The sequence below is a fragment of the Lichtheimia ornata genome, assembly GCF_029851405.1.
Source record: "Lichtheimia ornata isolate CBS 291.66 chromosome Unknown scaffold00014, whole genome shotgun sequence".
In the NCBI taxonomy this organism is placed as follows: domain Eukaryota; kingdom Fungi; phylum Mucoromycota; class Mucoromycetes; order Mucorales; family Lichtheimiaceae; genus Lichtheimia; species Lichtheimia ornata.
The window spans coordinates 495,885-511,525 of record NW_026695334.1 but is presented as its reverse complement, the minus strand read 5'-3'; the positions used below and the strand labels follow the sequence as shown (position 1 = coordinate 511,525).

General features: G+C 43.7%; 7 protein-coding genes across 7 annotated transcripts; 3 read left to right on the top strand and 4 right to left on the bottom strand.

Moving 5' to 3' along the window:
• Window positions 1–85: 85 nt before the first annotated feature.
• Window positions 86–656, bottom strand: O0I10_004148 (uncharacterized protein; the record flags this gene model as incomplete). The annotated part of the gene is made up of 3 exons (XM_058484211.1): window positions 86–195; window positions 268–367; window positions 423–656. 3 exons carry the CDS (start codon window positions 654–656, stop codon window positions 86–88), a joined length of 444 nt encoding a protein of 147 aa, XP_058345199.1.
• A 792-nt stretch (window positions 657–1,448) lies between these two features.
• Window positions 1,449–1,757, top strand: O0I10_004147 (uncharacterized protein; the record flags this gene model as incomplete). The annotated part of the gene is made up of 2 exons (XM_058484210.1): window positions 1,449–1,545; window positions 1,597–1,757. The coding sequence occupies 2 exons, from the start codon at window positions 1,449–1,451 to the stop codon at window positions 1,755–1,757; spliced, it is 258 nt and encodes an 85-aa protein (XP_058345198.1).
• Window positions 1,758–2,949: 1,192 nt separating this feature from the next.
• O0I10_004146 (uncharacterized protein) lies at window positions 2,950–5,048 on the top strand (the record flags this gene model as incomplete). Its single annotated transcript, XM_058484209.1, has 8 exons — window positions 2,950–3,074; window positions 3,160–3,199; window positions 3,295–3,359; window positions 3,419–3,544; window positions 3,600–3,734; window positions 3,788–3,848; window positions 3,920–4,029; window positions 4,091–5,048. 8 exons carry the CDS (start codon window positions 2,950–2,952, stop codon window positions 5,046–5,048), a joined length of 1,620 nt encoding a protein of 539 aa, XP_058345197.1.
• A 702-nt stretch (window positions 5,049–5,750) lies between these two features.
• Window positions 5,751–7,483, top strand: O0I10_004145 (uncharacterized protein; the record flags this gene model as incomplete). The annotated part of the gene is made up of 2 exons (XM_058484208.1): window positions 5,751–6,641; window positions 6,701–7,483. 2 exons carry the CDS (start codon window positions 5,751–5,753, stop codon window positions 7,481–7,483), a joined length of 1,674 nt encoding a protein of 557 aa, XP_058345196.1.
• A 345-nt stretch (window positions 7,484–7,828) lies between these two features.
• On the bottom strand, window positions 7,829–9,831 carry O0I10_004144 (uncharacterized protein; the record flags this gene model as incomplete). Its single annotated transcript, XM_058484207.1, has 2 exons — window positions 7,829–9,384; window positions 9,462–9,831. 2 exons carry the CDS (start codon window positions 9,829–9,831, stop codon window positions 7,829–7,831), a joined length of 1,926 nt encoding a protein of 641 aa, XP_058345195.1.
• A 157-nt stretch (window positions 9,832–9,988) lies between these two features.
• Window positions 9,989–12,428, bottom strand: O0I10_004143 (uncharacterized protein; the record flags this gene model as incomplete). The annotated part of the gene is made up of 2 exons (XM_058484206.1): window positions 9,989–11,637; window positions 11,699–12,428. The coding sequence occupies 2 exons, from the start codon at window positions 12,426–12,428 to the stop codon at window positions 9,989–9,991; spliced, it is 2,379 nt and encodes a 792-aa protein (XP_058345194.1).
• Window positions 12,429–13,079: 651 nt separating this feature from the next.
• Window positions 13,080–13,790, bottom strand: O0I10_004142 (uncharacterized protein; the record flags this gene model as incomplete). Its single annotated transcript, XM_058484205.1, has 1 exon — window positions 13,080–13,790. One exon carries the CDS (start codon window positions 13,788–13,790, stop codon window positions 13,080–13,082), a length of 711 nt encoding a protein of 236 aa, XP_058345193.1.
• Window positions 13,791–15,641: the final 1,851 nt, after the last annotated feature.

The following is a 15,641-nucleotide window of genomic DNA, read 5'->3' as shown; positions in this document are numbered from 1 at the left end:
TTTTCGCTGACATTTTATTTTCCATGCATGATGCTGTTGTGTTGTAGATATATAATAATGCTGTCTATGATGATGCAAAATGAACTTAAATCTCGTGCCAGGTGATTTTGAGAATGCCGGTATCGAGATCTCCAAGAGCCTTAAACACAGGAGGGGTCAAATCGAGATCGCCGTATTTACATTCAGGGCAAGCATCTAACACAACACACGTGATGATGTTAATATCCAATCCTTGGCTCTTTCATCTTTTTGATGAGTGTTGCTTACCTTTGACGGTTGCGTCAACATGTTTGCCGTTGGCATAGATACGGATCTTTTTGAAGCACCAGCCACTCTTGTTAGTCAAGGAGCCATATTGCACCGAGTTCTATAGAATCACAATTTAGATACGGTTCGAAAAATCATTGGATGTATATACGTACCATGGCAACAACATATTCATGATCACCTTCATATTCCCAGCATGCACCCATTGAGCCACCGTGAAGGGAGGGAACGAACCAAGTAGCACGGCCATGATATTTATGGCGTTTTTCAATGGAATTGTTGTGTTGTTCACGACGACGGACGGCGGTAGCAGTGTGCTTTTTGGCGTCTACCAAGATGGTACCGACCAGCAGTAAAGTAGCGAGGAAAAGGACTGACAAGAAGCGCATGTTGATGATGAAGGATGATGGGAATGAATATGTATATATGTACAAGTAGTAGTGACCAGCACAAAAGTGATTAAAAAAGAGGAAGAATCACAATTCAGTCGACCTTTTGTTTCTTTTATGTGTTTTCGCTTTGGATTTTTTTTTCTTGTTGACGGTGTTAAAAGTGAAACAAGATGGTGATAGCATCCAATGGATGATCGCGTCTAGTTGCGTCGCCGCCTACTGCGTTTCTCTTTTTTCTGGGTCCATCATCTATGGTTTTGGATTCATTGGTAAACGATGGCTCCCCTGAGGATTATTCTCACACAAACAGATGCAACACGAAAGCTACACGAGTGCCTGCATAATCCTCATTGTTACCAAATAATTGCGTATCAATGAGCGGAAACAAGGATTAGACTCATTCATGCCATTGTAGTAATAAAGGCTAACCATTCAAGCTAAAAAGCCCATTGTCATTGTTCTCTATCCGATCGATCGCCCCGAAGCCCAAAAAAAAGTACGTTGATCTGATCCCATAGTGGCGGGTCAGGATGAAGATTTTACTTTTCGGCGACAAGTTTCATCTAATTTCAGACCCCACGCGAGACGATCGATTGTTCATCAAAGGTCTCGACCGGAAGCAATCCATTCCGATCCCGTTACACAGGTACGTGGTCATTCACCGAAAGCTGCTGTACCTTTTGTTCACATGACCCATTGCAGATGGTGGGATGCTGTACAAGTGGCGTGAGGATCACTCATGCAATGGGGGAAAAAAACAACGCCATTTTTTCTTCCATCCCTCACATCATGATCATAACTTTATTGATATTGGATATAAAGTCACCCCTCACCATGGAGACAGCGGAAGTGAGATTTCTTACACACCACACACAGACCTTTTTACGTACACACACACAAGCCCAATAAGCCAACAGCATGGATTCTACCACCCCAGTCGCCGCCGCATTGATGACCCCTTCCCAAGTAACCACCACCTACGTTGCTCAGTGCCTCCGATCCAACCCAACTCAGTTTGTCAAGCTCGATATTCTTGGCCATACCATTGAGCTACCTGTATTTGCTATGCGACGACGTAATGCACTTGCACACCTTTAATGTTTTTCATTATCACCATCAGCCTTGTATATATAATGTATCTCGTTATTCCCTTTATGTAAATATAATTGCTATAAGTAAAGTAGTCCTCCTCTTACATAAAAGAGCGTTTACTCTCATCGTGCCTGAAACTGAAGGCTATAGGACCCGATCCGTGTCCATGGATGACTTGCTTTATGGCTCCGAAATCTCGGATAATTCTTCTTTACCCCGCTTTGAGTCGTTTATCTATGAGCCCTGGTGGTGGTTGGGGGAGCGTTTTTCTGCGTATGTGGCCCTTTTAAGATTATTGTCATAAACAACGGAGTGTCATTTCTATGTAGAATCAACCATACAAAAAACGATGCCATGTTTGTGGTGGTCATCATTGGGAATAGCTTTGTGGGCGTTATTTACAAGCAGCCGTATGCTCCTTTCTTGTGCTACCATTCTAGACACATCCGATTGATGCATCATCAAAGTGCAGCACTATCCAAATGAATGTATGCAATCCTCAAGCATTTTGATGTTGTTGTTGTTGCTGTGTGGGAAAAACCCGATATCGTATCGAATCAAACATGTGGTACCAAAAAAGTGACACCATAGCGGTATCCATGGAAACGTACTCTTTCGAAGAAATGGGATACAGCTTCTTTTACACAGGGTGCGTGTGTGTATGAGCTTGTTGTTGTTGTGTGTGTGGTATGTGCGTGCTGTGCCGACGTTTCATATCCGTGTACAATGCATGTTTGCAATGACAGGTATGGGAACGATCTGCACAACCTTGTACAACGATTAATCGACTGCATATGCATACACATGCTACTATCATTAATACACCACGACTCACGAGGTTTTCAATGGACTTGTCAGCTTTTTGTCTCGTGTGCACAAAAGAAAACGGGACATGAAACACATTTCCTTCCTTCTTTGTTCTTCTTTTCTTTCTCTCTTTCTCTCTTTTCCGCTGTCGATGGTTGAGCCGACCCATGTCCTTGTCGGCTATCCCATTGATTTCTGTTATGGCAATCATCCCAACAGCAACAGCTGCCACCCATGTTATCCAGAGCCAAGTTTTTTTCTCAAAAGTCTTGGCTGTGCTAATGATGCCATCGCATACAGCTTTATGGCTATAATGACAGACCCAGCCATTCATTTCTTTAATCATCATCATCATCATAATACAACAACTGAATCATCATCATTCCAAATGATGCGCGAAATGGAAGCGTGTGCTGCTGGCATCATGCATTATGCCTTTGACTACCACCATGAAGCTGAAACATGTGTGCACCAATACCTCGAACAACAAACCCTCCTAGCGGCTCCTTTGTCAACGTGAGTATCCCCTTTTATTCTTTCCTTCCTTGAATAACAGCCAAAGAAAAAGCCAACACAACGAACTAATGTAGTAGCGTCAAAGTCACATTATCACTCGTATTGTCAAGGGCAGGGTTCATCAAGTATGTGCTCTTTAGACGCGATCAAGGGAAACAATGCACGCATGGTCGGCTAATGATGATGCGTTTCTTCTTGCTTTTGCTTGTAACTACTAAAGAAACAATGCGGCGAGGCCACTCTTGGTAATAATAGTAAGGCTGTTGTTGATGCAACAAGCCATGGGTAGGTCACCTTTTTCTGATTCCATCATGCATCAACTCATTATTTTTTACCGCTTTTAGATATGGTGCAGCACAGCCGACGATGCATCCCACCACCGCCACCATCGTCAGCCAAAGTGACCTGTACTACAACGAAAATGCCGACTCTGATCTCATGTATACATCCTCTTCTTCTTCTTCCCTCATGTGAGTATATATAAATAAGATAGCCAACGTACAACGGCACTTCTAATGGCTTTAGGCATGAGGATGAGGATGCATCAGATAATAGCTGGTTTGATCCTCCGGAGGTAGAATACAAGCCAACAAGCAGTGGGAATGCAGCTTTTGCAGACGAGATGCAAAATTCCATTACCGACGGATCACAATGGAACATGTGAGCAAGTCATAGTAATGATGATACAACAACTTAACAATGCATGTATATAGCTCGGATGATGCTGCTGGTTCCAAAATGGGTACGAATAGCATACCTTATGCGGATGACGAGGTGTGTGTGTGTGTGTGTATATATGACGTGGATGGAGATACCCATCATGGAAACTAATGTAGTACATAAAGCTCAATAGCGAATATGGATACTACGATGGGGTGTTGGAATGGCTTCTTTCACACGTTCAACACGAAAACTACCAAAATATTGGACGAGATGCTTGGTCACGTGTTTATGGGTGGGTGCTTTTTTTTGTGGTATCCATGGATACGAGCTTTTCGATTAACAAGGTTTATTAGTTTGACAACGCAACAACAACAAGATGATACACGATGCGAAAAAACATCACCGGCACAACAACAGCCTACAACACCCGACATTGGCATGTCCAATTTTGATCAAGATTTCCCTGCACTCACGCCAACAACAAAGAAAATCACTCCTTCAATATCCACACCCACTTTTTCCACCACCACAGCAGCTCTTGATTTCGCTACCATTGTACGTCGCCATGCACCGCCTCATGCCAGTAGTAACAATAGCACGATTGAATCATCCACTCAACAACAGCAACAACCGAACCCTTCTGCAGCATTTAGTAAGATACGATCATGGCTGTCATCCAGCGATCGATTGGTAAAGCAATTGAATCGTCCTGCACGAATACCATGGCTCGAAACAGGCGATCCAGTGACCCAGCTTTATCGTACTGAACGGCGGCATGCCCATCAATGTTGGGCCCAAATGCGTTGCTACTACCAGATTGCACAAAAATGCTATCGACGGCAAGATTGGGCCAATGCACGATGGTATGCACAAGAGGCACGCTATTATAGGACACGCATGAAAGAACTACATCATCAAGCAAGTCGACGCATCTTTGCACAACGTAATCAGGAAGATGCCTTGTTTATTGATTTACATGGTATGCATGTGGATGAGGCTCGTGCAAGTACCTTGCAATGGTTTCATTCCATGTTAAGGGATGGGTATCGAGGCATTGTTTATGTGGTCACTGGGATCGGTCATCATTCAAGGCCATTACATCGACAACAGCAGCAGCAGCAGCAAGGAAAGTTACGGCCCGCCATTGCCATGTTTCTTAAGTCCATCTATCGTTGTGAGGAAACCAGCGTCTATGGTGATGACAAGGGTGGCGTTTTTGCGGTCTATTTATGCTCACACCGATTTATTCCATCCTCCCTATTACCCGATCGTCGCATATGCTTGTATTGTAAATTTGAACAAGAATTATGATACCCAATCACCCCCCCCACCAAACACTCTACAAAACAAGCATTTTCATTCTTCTTATTGTCAAGGGCTTGTTGACAAAATAAATCCTGCTCAGGGCCCATCAATCAGCGTGCATGAAAATCCACGCTACTCAGCCTCCTTAAAAAGGAAGAGCCAATCAAATAGCGTTCCTGAAAGAGAAAGAGAGCTATCATCTGTGCACAACAACAACAAGCCACGGATCTTTACAATGAAAAGGGCTTGTATCAAAGGGTCTTTGTGGAAGGGAGAGGGAGTATGTGTGTGTGTGTGTGTGGAAGAATCTTGGATAGGAGCACGTGCACAATGAAAGATGAAAGAGAACAATACACACACAAAGAAGGAGGATAGAGATGAAGAAGCTGCCCCCTTCTTTCATTATTATTATGATGACGATTGATGTTGTTGGATGTTGATGGGTGATGTTGGTGTTTTATATGATCTCATGATATCAATAGACAATGTAAGCATTGGGCGATGTACTCTATTGCATAAATGGTGGTGAGGAGGGATCGACATGCAAAAAGCGGGTTCCTTGCCAGTGTGCTACTTTAGGCGCAGTTTTGTACCACCTAAGAACGAATGACACAGCCCAATCTCTCCTCGCTCTCTCTTTCTTTTATTACATTTCTTTAATCCAGCCCTCTCACAACCTTTCTCTATCAGCAACACAAAAATACTCACATGGTTTCATCACCGTTCTCAGGTCGGCGTGGTCTTGTGAACCTATTTAAAGACGCGAGCCGTAGTCGAAACAACTCTCAGTCTTCTCTGCAACTCGACAACACCTCATCGCAACCCACATCCTCGTCTCCACCACAACCTCAAATGTCTCGTAGTCAATCATTGTACCACCATTCACGAGCACCCGTCGCGCCGCCTCATTCCACCGAATCGCTCTCTGATCGCCCTTTACCGAGTATACCAACTTCGCCATCAGGTCTCAATAGTCGTTCCTCCTCACGAGGAGTAGCTCCCGACTCCAAATATGCTACACCACCACAACCGCAACGACGTACCAAAGATCCAGCAGCAGCTCTCCCTCCTACTCCTCGTCAGGCAAAATCAGGTCATGGTGTCCCTTTAACCACCAAATCAAAGGATACATTTTATAAGCGATTATCACGTGCTGCTGTTGCTGCTTTCAATGCTCCAGAAGTTGGTAATCATCATCATCACCACAACAACAAAAAGGCAGTAGAAACGGATCAGGATTTGGCAGAGACGTATACAGCTTACTTGTCATTGGAGAGCAGTGATATCTCTTCTTCAGAAACAAGCAACATCCATGGTGGTGGTCCATCTCCTTCAATGCATGACAACAACCATTCTACAGAATCCAGGAAATCCGACAACAACAACAACAACAACCCTACTCCTTCTACGACCACCACCACAACGAATGACAGCAACAAAAAGAAGAAAAAGGGAGAAAAGGAAGATGAACAGCAGCAGCAGCAGGATGGAGGAGGAGGAGGAGGACTTGAGGAACGATGTCAAAAGTTACAATACATGTTGGATGCCAAGGAGAGCGAGTATCAAAAGATCTCTACGAATTTCCATAAACATATGATGGTAAGCGAAAATAGCAATAGGATGATGGTGGTGACAGGAGGCTCATCTGTGCTACGTAGTCTATTCGTGCCACCGACGACGATTATAGTACCATTCGCAGTAAATTGACCATGCTCCAATCCAAGATTGCTGCGCTTCCACTTGCTTTGAAAAAGAACGCCGTCGACCCAATGACGATCACCCATTTCTTTTCGCAAACATGGCCTGATTTATCCCCTGCGATGGATGCATTGACCGACAAAAAGACCAAAGCGCTTGGATACAATATGATTTGCATGTTTGTGGAAAAGTTGATTATGCAAGAATTGGTCCATTCCATTTACAATGTGCCGGTTTACATTGGATTACCTGCCAACGATGCTTTTGTCGAGATCACGAGATACATGGATTCATACGATCATGACTGGTCTGTGCGTTTACGGCAACAATTATGCAAGTTGGCTCATCGATCTTCCACCTCAACCCAACAACAAGAGGGTGATTCTTCTTCTTCTTCTACGGCAGAGGCAAAATCCATCGCCGACGCCAAACAGGACCTTGTCAATCGGCTGGTAAAGCTGTTGCTACACGTTTACAATGATTCAAACGCTTTGGAAAATCGCGTATCCAAGTTGGTGGAAACAGCAGCCGAGTTAAGTCTTGCCATGCATAGTCAAGAATCAGCCGTGGATCCTCTTGTCATTGCTGAAGGAACCGATTCACTGGATGAGGATCTTATGGTCACACAAAATGGCTCCGTCGACAACAGCAAAACCGTTCGCATCGTCATTTCACCACCCTTCGTATACAATGAAACGAATCGTCAATGTGTCCTCATGAAAGCCAAGGTGATTTGCTTTTAAAAAAAATACCAACTTGTATCCGTCATCAATCATCCTCATCCTTCCGTTTACTACATCACCTACTTTTACTTACTACCTCGCTCTTTCACCTTTTCCCCTCTTATACTCTCTCTACTGCATGTCTAAATAGAATCATATTGCTTATCATTGTTATGTGCAGCTCTACAACAATCATTCACTAAATCGCATCTTTTTATTATCATTATGATGTCCTCTTTATATAAGGTTTGAGTACCTGCAGCGACCTTACATCAGTACGTATTATGCGATGCAGATCATTGGTGCAACAATTATATTAGATATCATTAATACACATCCAAGAGACTTATAAAGACTACTCTATTACTATTTACTCCTCCCCATGTGCACACGATGCTTTTGATGATCGTAATGAACGGTAATGGGTGTTGGCTTTGGACCTTTGTCCCACCATTCCTGGCATGAGTACTCCTTCCATTCGTTCGTAGTAGTGGTATCACAAGACCTTCTTCCTTGTAGCCTGAACTTCGTAGTGAATGGACCCGTGGTTGGATTGAAGCCCGAGTACGTGATTTTAGGCCTCCATTTGCTTCGACTAAGAATACAAAATCGCAGCAGGTGTTCCTTGGCTTCCTTATAAGTGACCGTAGGATGTGCGAGATTCAAATCGATCAATTGTGGTAAAAGCGACAATGCCATTGTAATAAGAAGCAAGTTTTCGCTGCTATTCATCACGCTTTGATCATCGTACAGGTGAAAGGATGCATGCGTTAATCGAGTTTGCTGTGTATGTTGAGCCCAAGTGATAATCCCTGCTACGCTCAATGCGTTGGATCGGCCAATGACAAGCCGTGACAATGATGTGCATCCGTTCCCCACTGATTCCAGGATACCATCGTTCATCAATCCTCCCAGATGTAATTCGATCGTCTGTAAACGTGTTGCTCCTTGAGTCTCAAAGAGATCGGATATGCTTTGTGATACATGTTGATAATCATCTTTTTCTCTCACGGATATGGATGTTGGGCACTCGAGATAGAGATGGCGTAACGTTGACGATTCAGTGGTATGCATCATGCTCGCAAGTGTTGCATATACATCGGTCTCATACAATGCATGGCTCTTTAGAGAAAGGGAATCAAGGCATGGACATGCTCGTAAGAAATCGCAAAGCTGACGGCTGGTGTAAGATTGCATAATCCGATTTGGCGAATCGTGAAGAGTCAAGTATCGCAAGCGTTGACATGATCCAGGAAAGACAAGGGGTGGTATTGGCTGCGTATCCATAATGCGAACAGGTTTACCAATACGCAATACAAGCTTGTGAAGGGTGGTGTAATGCTTCTCAATCATCTTTTGCAATGTGGTGTTATACCCAGCTGGTGGGATCATCATGCACTTCAAAACTTTCAATCCAGGGCCATCACGTGACATGGCATCATGTTCAAAGGGATCATCCCTGTATGCTGTGTTGATACTGATATGCTTGATGTTGGGACAATGCTGGTCGACTTGTTCAAGGATATCGTTTGTAAGCAAATCAAATCCACCCAATAGCGGAGATGAGTAGCTCTCGTCAAACACCAATTCCTCGAGATGGGGACATTGGGATACGATCGTTGGTAATGCTGAAGTGAGCTTAATGGCGGATAGAGCAAGGCGTGTCAAAGGAAGGCGTGGAGGAAGTTGAACCGGCAAGCCGATTTCAATAGGAGCAGCAGGCGGTAGTGATGAGAGGTGCGTTGCCATGCAACACAATTCTTGAAGCTTGGAACACGTGATGAGTAGTGTGGAGAGCCATGCTTTTGCAATCGAGGTTGACAAGTTGCCTTGTAACCATACACGCTTGAATGTTTCCTTGTTCATCAAGACGAGTTCATCAAACCATGCTTCGATCACGTCGTCCTTTTGTACATCATACACTTTTTCAATTCATGCATCAGCTAGATGTAGTAGTAGCAGCAGCCTTTGCGTGTGTGTGCGCGAATAAAATACCTACCCATTGTCTCAATTTGCCTACATCCATGCTTTACGATCCTTGGTCCAATGTCTTTGTGGCCAAATGTAGTATCATGAATAGTGTAGTTGTTGTCTGATGACCGAAATGACAAATGGCGTATCTTGTCACGAGGTGCATGCAGGAGTACTCTGTTCAAATCTGCGTTGCTGATATCGTCCTTGTTGTCACATGTGACTACAATAACAATTGTGTCCCACATATCCTCCCACTCATTTAGCAGAAATTCGCGCCAATAACGGCATGTATCTGCCAGTTGCAACCTCGATTCCAAGGTCATGTATGGTAATGCCAGCCTCAATATGTCCACAGGTAGAGTGATTGTAGTCGTCGTGGTGGTGGCTGTTGTCATTTTGTATAAAAGAATGGTAGGTTCCCGCGAGAGAGAAAAGAGTAAGAAGAGTAAAAAAAAGAAAGGCAACAGGAGAATCGTCTTTGTAGAGCAGCTAATTGTTACACCTGGATGATCTTCGTGTCACATTTTCATTTTCCCTTTTATTGATAAAAGCTTAATAACCACTATCACTACCATCACTACCATCACTACCATCACTACCATCACTACCATCATTACTATCACTACTATCACCAGGGTACAGTTCTTCAAACTTTACCTCACCATGGAGATTGACGATCATTTGATAGTAGTCGGATGATTCAACAAGTATCTCAATCGTGTATGTATCCTGATCAGTCTCAATGCATGTATATACTAGACGATCTTCTTCGCTGGTGGCCCAGGGCGAGGCGTAGGATATCTTCAAACGCAATGTGTTGCGACTAGCTGGAAAAAATCGAGCAACGGTGTTTCGTACACGGCGATATTTGCAGTTGGCGGTGATATCGACATTGGTAAGGTATGGGAGCGTGGAAAATACGAGTATATCGATCATCTTGGTAGAGTCATTGCAAAGATCAATCGAGAGGTGTGTCAGTTGAGATTGTCGCATATCCTCGGCGAAGTCTAAAAGTCCACCCGTTGTAATCTTGTTCCCTTTCCCAATACGTAACCGAGTAAGTACGTGTTGTTGCTGCTTGTCGTAACGTCCGATGGCCCTGAGTACTCGATTATCAACCCAACGACCCATATCAAGATCGACAATAGAGAGCAGTTTCATTGTATGATCCTCAAAGACACGGCACAATGAGCCAATAGCCGCACCACGATATTGCTTTTTATTCCCTGCACGTTGCTCGCATTTATCCGTTTCATGATTCACCAGACGTAATACGCGTAAACGTTGTCGATCAAGCTTATCGGCGATGGTTTGAAGCACCTCAGCGGCAAAGCAGTCGATCAATTGAAGATATTCAAGCGAATGGCATTTTTGAATGATGGAATTCACCGTGCCGATCGATAGTGATAATTGGTTGATATCGGAGTCGCTCATATGCCCGTCATCTTGTAGAGCAATGCATAAATCACGCACTCTGGGAATATCAAGTTGACTCAATCGCTGTAAATATCGCATGGGACGACCATCATTCATTGACCAAGGCACCAATCCATTGTGCACCATTGATATCCTCCCAAGTGTTGTGTGATGCTGCTCGATAAATGATGTTAAAGCCTGGTCACTTTGGTTGTCTCTGTAATGATCCGTCGATAGCTGGAATGAAAGCGATTGTAAACCAGATGAAGTCGTTGTCGGATGCCAGTGCTCGTAAGTTGATGGTTGTGGATTGATTTCGACCTTTTTAATCATCGGACAATGTCGATCAATGGCTGTCAACATTCGACACAAGAGCCGTTCGTTGTTGGTATCATCGTCATCGTCATTTGATCCAATTTCATAGTCATCGAAGCTGATCTCTTCCAAATAAGGGCAATGGAGCAATATCTCTGGGATGCATTGAGCAATGGATGGTGATGTTGCTGATATCCGAACAAGTGGGATCGTCAATGATGCAAGCAATTGGTAGTCGGCAAGTGATATTGAGGATGTTGGCATGAGTACTGATCCATTGCTAGAGTCCTTGTATCCAACACAACGAAAAGTCTCAAGGTTTGGACATGCACTTAAAACCAGGTACATCCACCCTTTGGAATATTGCACCGTCTCTGATTCATAAAGCTCCACTCTTTTCAATGTCGTCTTGTTCATCTCCACCAGCTGATGAAACCAATCCCATGGTGCCACATCCCTTTCAGCATAAACTAGTATACCCCAAGTAAGTGAAACACAATACCAGCTTGGATTAGGGTGTTGATACAATACCCAATGATTCTAGTTGATTCCATTTGTTGGTAACGAGCCGCTTGCGTGCATTCCAAGGCATTCCAGCATCAATAATCAAATGTCGTACTTTGTGACCAGGGATGGTTGATAGCAAACGCTCCTTTTGATCACCGAGACAAGTCAATCGCACCGTATTCCATAAACCCGGCCAAAATCTGAAAACGTACGTATTCCAATGCTTGCATGTCATTGCCAACTGCACTTGGGACTTGATGGGTAACAATGACAATATTTGATCGATGATTTCCCCTGATAGCCGCTCGCTGATCCAGCTATTGCGTACAAGCACATAGTGTAACACCTTGCGTCTCATAGATTGTAAATCCTTGTATCCTGCCATATCGACATTCGCATTGGCACACCCCTCGTCACATATTAACAACGCGTCCCTGAGCATGTCTTGTTTGAGATATAAGTCTGCTGCAAGCAAATAACCACGAGGTTCGATAGGATAACGTCCAATAGCCTTGAGAACGTCGTCAACAGCAAGCTTCAGTTCACCAACCGCCTGATGGGCACGCGCACATTGCATGTGAATCTTGAAGGGGAGCATCGTGTCAATGTCGTGCATAGCCGATTGGTAGTGTCCAAGAGCCTTTGGGTATAACGCATTGTCGAATGCCGAGTCTGCAGCTGCCAATATCTGCTGAAGATAACCGAGATCGAGCTGCTGTTCTTTCAAGTTGTGTTGGGTACTGCATTCAACCATTGGAGCGGTTGGTCAAATAGCTGCTGGAGGAGAGTGTGCGGAAGAAGGAACCAATTCCACAAATGGCAAGCACAAGCGATTAATGCAGCAAGTAGAATGAGACACCGACACATGGTTCATTCATACATAAAATAGCATAGTCATTGTGTTGCTTTCTTTGTTGTAATAATAAACCAGCCTCAGCATACTTAAACCCATATTTATGTCCCCTATAAAATCACCCCTTTCAGCCGCAGGTGGATCACTTGGACTCAATGCTCCAAGATGCTTGACCACCACTATCAGTTTGATCCATCATGACATCAATCCCACGCCCACTCACATATAAATAAAAGGCTGTTGTCATCATCACCAATACTATCATACGCCCATTCTTGCTACTTGTATGCATATCATCAATCATCAATTTGACCGTGTTCTTTGGTGGGCTCTTTGTGGTAGGTATAGCTATCATTGACAGGCAAAAGGCAACCCCATTCTAATGGGAAATTTGGAACTCCTTTGTAGGTGACATAAATACACATATGCAACACCCAAATCAGTAAGCGTTATCCTATTTGGCACACTCAAGGACATGAAACACGCCACCTGTTGGCTCTCTCACACACAAACACGTTGATTGATTTACTTCCTTTTTGAAAAGAAAAGGTCCTAGCGATAGTGTCTTAAAAAGCGACCCGTGGTATTTGGCTGGACGGAGCGATAGTCATCTGAAAACTCAAGTTTAAGGCGTATGAGGACTGGTCGAGACACCGAATAGAACACAGATGCTGGGTCTTGAAACTTGGCGTTCCTTGGATTGCAATTTTGGTGATACTTTGAAAAATGCAAAATGTCGCGTTCCAAGCCGATGTTGATGTAATCCAATGCCCGGTATGCCATATCGATCGAGTACCTTTCTTGGGCAAAAACATGAATGATGTTGATAAGCATGGTAGTTTCGATTCTTTCGGTTCGCAATGGTGGATCGATTTGCTCAAGATAAAAACACAAGTACTTCAAGGCGAGATGATGGTTTGGTGCATGTCGAACAAGACTGCAAATCGCACGCTGAAAAGAATTAACGGCAACCTCACGATACGGCGTACAACTGTATCGTGGTAACGTGCCCTCCTCGTGGTATGGCGATGGTGGTGGCGTCGTCTCTTCTTCTCCTCCCGTGGATGTTGAAGCAGCAACAACATTGCTGGAAGGCTGTTTAATAAGACATGGTCTTTTGCCCATAGGGTCGCTCAATCCCATCGCATCCATGAGCTCGTGAAAGACTTCTTCAGCCATAAAGTAGTTTTGCTTTGATTCTTTTAGGAGTGCAGTAACCCTCTTGGCAAGATCACTGCACCTAAAATCGAGAGATAAAGTCATATTGGTATAATAAACACTGTCAAACGTGAGGGAGAAGTGGAAAAAAGAAGACAACAGCAACCACAAATTGGGATGGACATCTATTATGATCATTCCCACGTCCTCGCTTCATGTGGCTGTAGGCCTACTACATGTAGCACTTTGGTAGCCATGGTGACGCCACCACTTTATCAATTGTGAGGGTGATCACACGACCAATTGAAATGTATCAATTAATGCTAGCTAACGTCTTTGCTACATGATGTATGGATTTTACTTTTAAGATGAAGATGAAGATGATGGCCAAACGATGTTTTATTTTTGTTGCCAGGTTATTTTGTTGCCAGGCTACCTTTCCTTTAACGTTGTCCTTCGCTAAAAAGCCAACATTATTAAATGCAGGATGATGTTCACCATACATCAGGCAATAATACGTAGTAGCTAATACCGAGGAACCAGTATGGTAGTGTATCCGATGACATAAGGAAGAAGAAAAAAAGGGAGAACGTTGCATATAGATATACGCCTTGCATGGTGATAGTAGATGAAATACATCTACGCATAATAACAAAGAGTGAATACAAGGGCGGGAAGCGGAATGGAGAAGACAACAGAAACGGCAGCAGCAGCATTGCCCTTATGCAGGGAGGGGGATTGATGTACCAAGGCTGCTGGCGGTGGTGGTGCAGGAGAAGTGAGGAGGGGAAAATACACGCTAGAATGTACGCCAGCAGAATACCAAGCTATGGACCACGCAAAGTAATGTCATAACAACAGCAGCAGGTCAATGCTTATGGAGTGTCCCATTTGAATAAGGGGCTTAATATCAGAAATGGTTCCACCACAGCAAGCGGAGAAATGGAGCTGGTATGGGTTTTTCGTTCCTAAATACCCAAACACAAACACATCGATCTGGTTTTCTTTTTGCCACATGCATGCTACTACTACACGTAATGTATCATCACGCTTGATCTTTTCACTGTATTTGTAACACCCACTTGTGGGTGTTATCAGCAATGCTGTATCACTTTCTGCAAGTCTATGTTAATGGATTATCCGAAAGGTTAGGTTGATGACATACATACGTGTGATTGAGAATACATAGCATTAGTGAAAGGGGAAGGCCTAGCCTATGTAATCGGTCTCTGCACAGGCGGATGATTTTTGCGTGGACAAAGGGAGCGTTCCCCTTTTCGCAATCCCTGAATTTTTGAGCGTCGTCGTACGTTTCCTTCTTATCCCTTGTTTCGCACATCCATCGTCGACCTCACACACACCAACTGCAGTGTCGGATCACAAATGTGTGCAGTATATTCAAGGAGGCAACGTTTACTATAGTCTCATCGATTGCTAGTGGTTCACCCCCCTTCCCTAAGCAGATCTCCAGCACACATTTTCTATCCCCAACTATTATGACCCCCTCTTGTTTCTAGTTAGATGTTAAGATAAGCACAATAAAAGCCGTTGGCATTTGGTTGTCGTTTTGTAGAACGACTTTTTTTGATGTAAAATGGCTTACAATAGAAAAGATGAATACAAAAAGCAAAGGGGCAACAAGACGACGGTGGTAGTATCGTGCTGTCAGAAATTTTATGATTCAGATCCCAGTAACTTCTTCCACATGCAAAGCGAGAATCATATAAAAAGGACTAGCTTTTCTCCCGCTTCCCTTTTCCTTTCCCCTCACGCGCCCTGTCGAAATTAACGCACCACCACGCTCATCCTTTTGGTTGTCTAATATCTATCATTTGTCGTGACCAACGGCTATTGTTCTTTTTTTCTTATTATACATCATTCATACATTTGTTGTTGTTTAATTCTCAACCTTGATCACGTCTTATCCTCTCTCTCTCTCTCTCTCTCCTATCAATT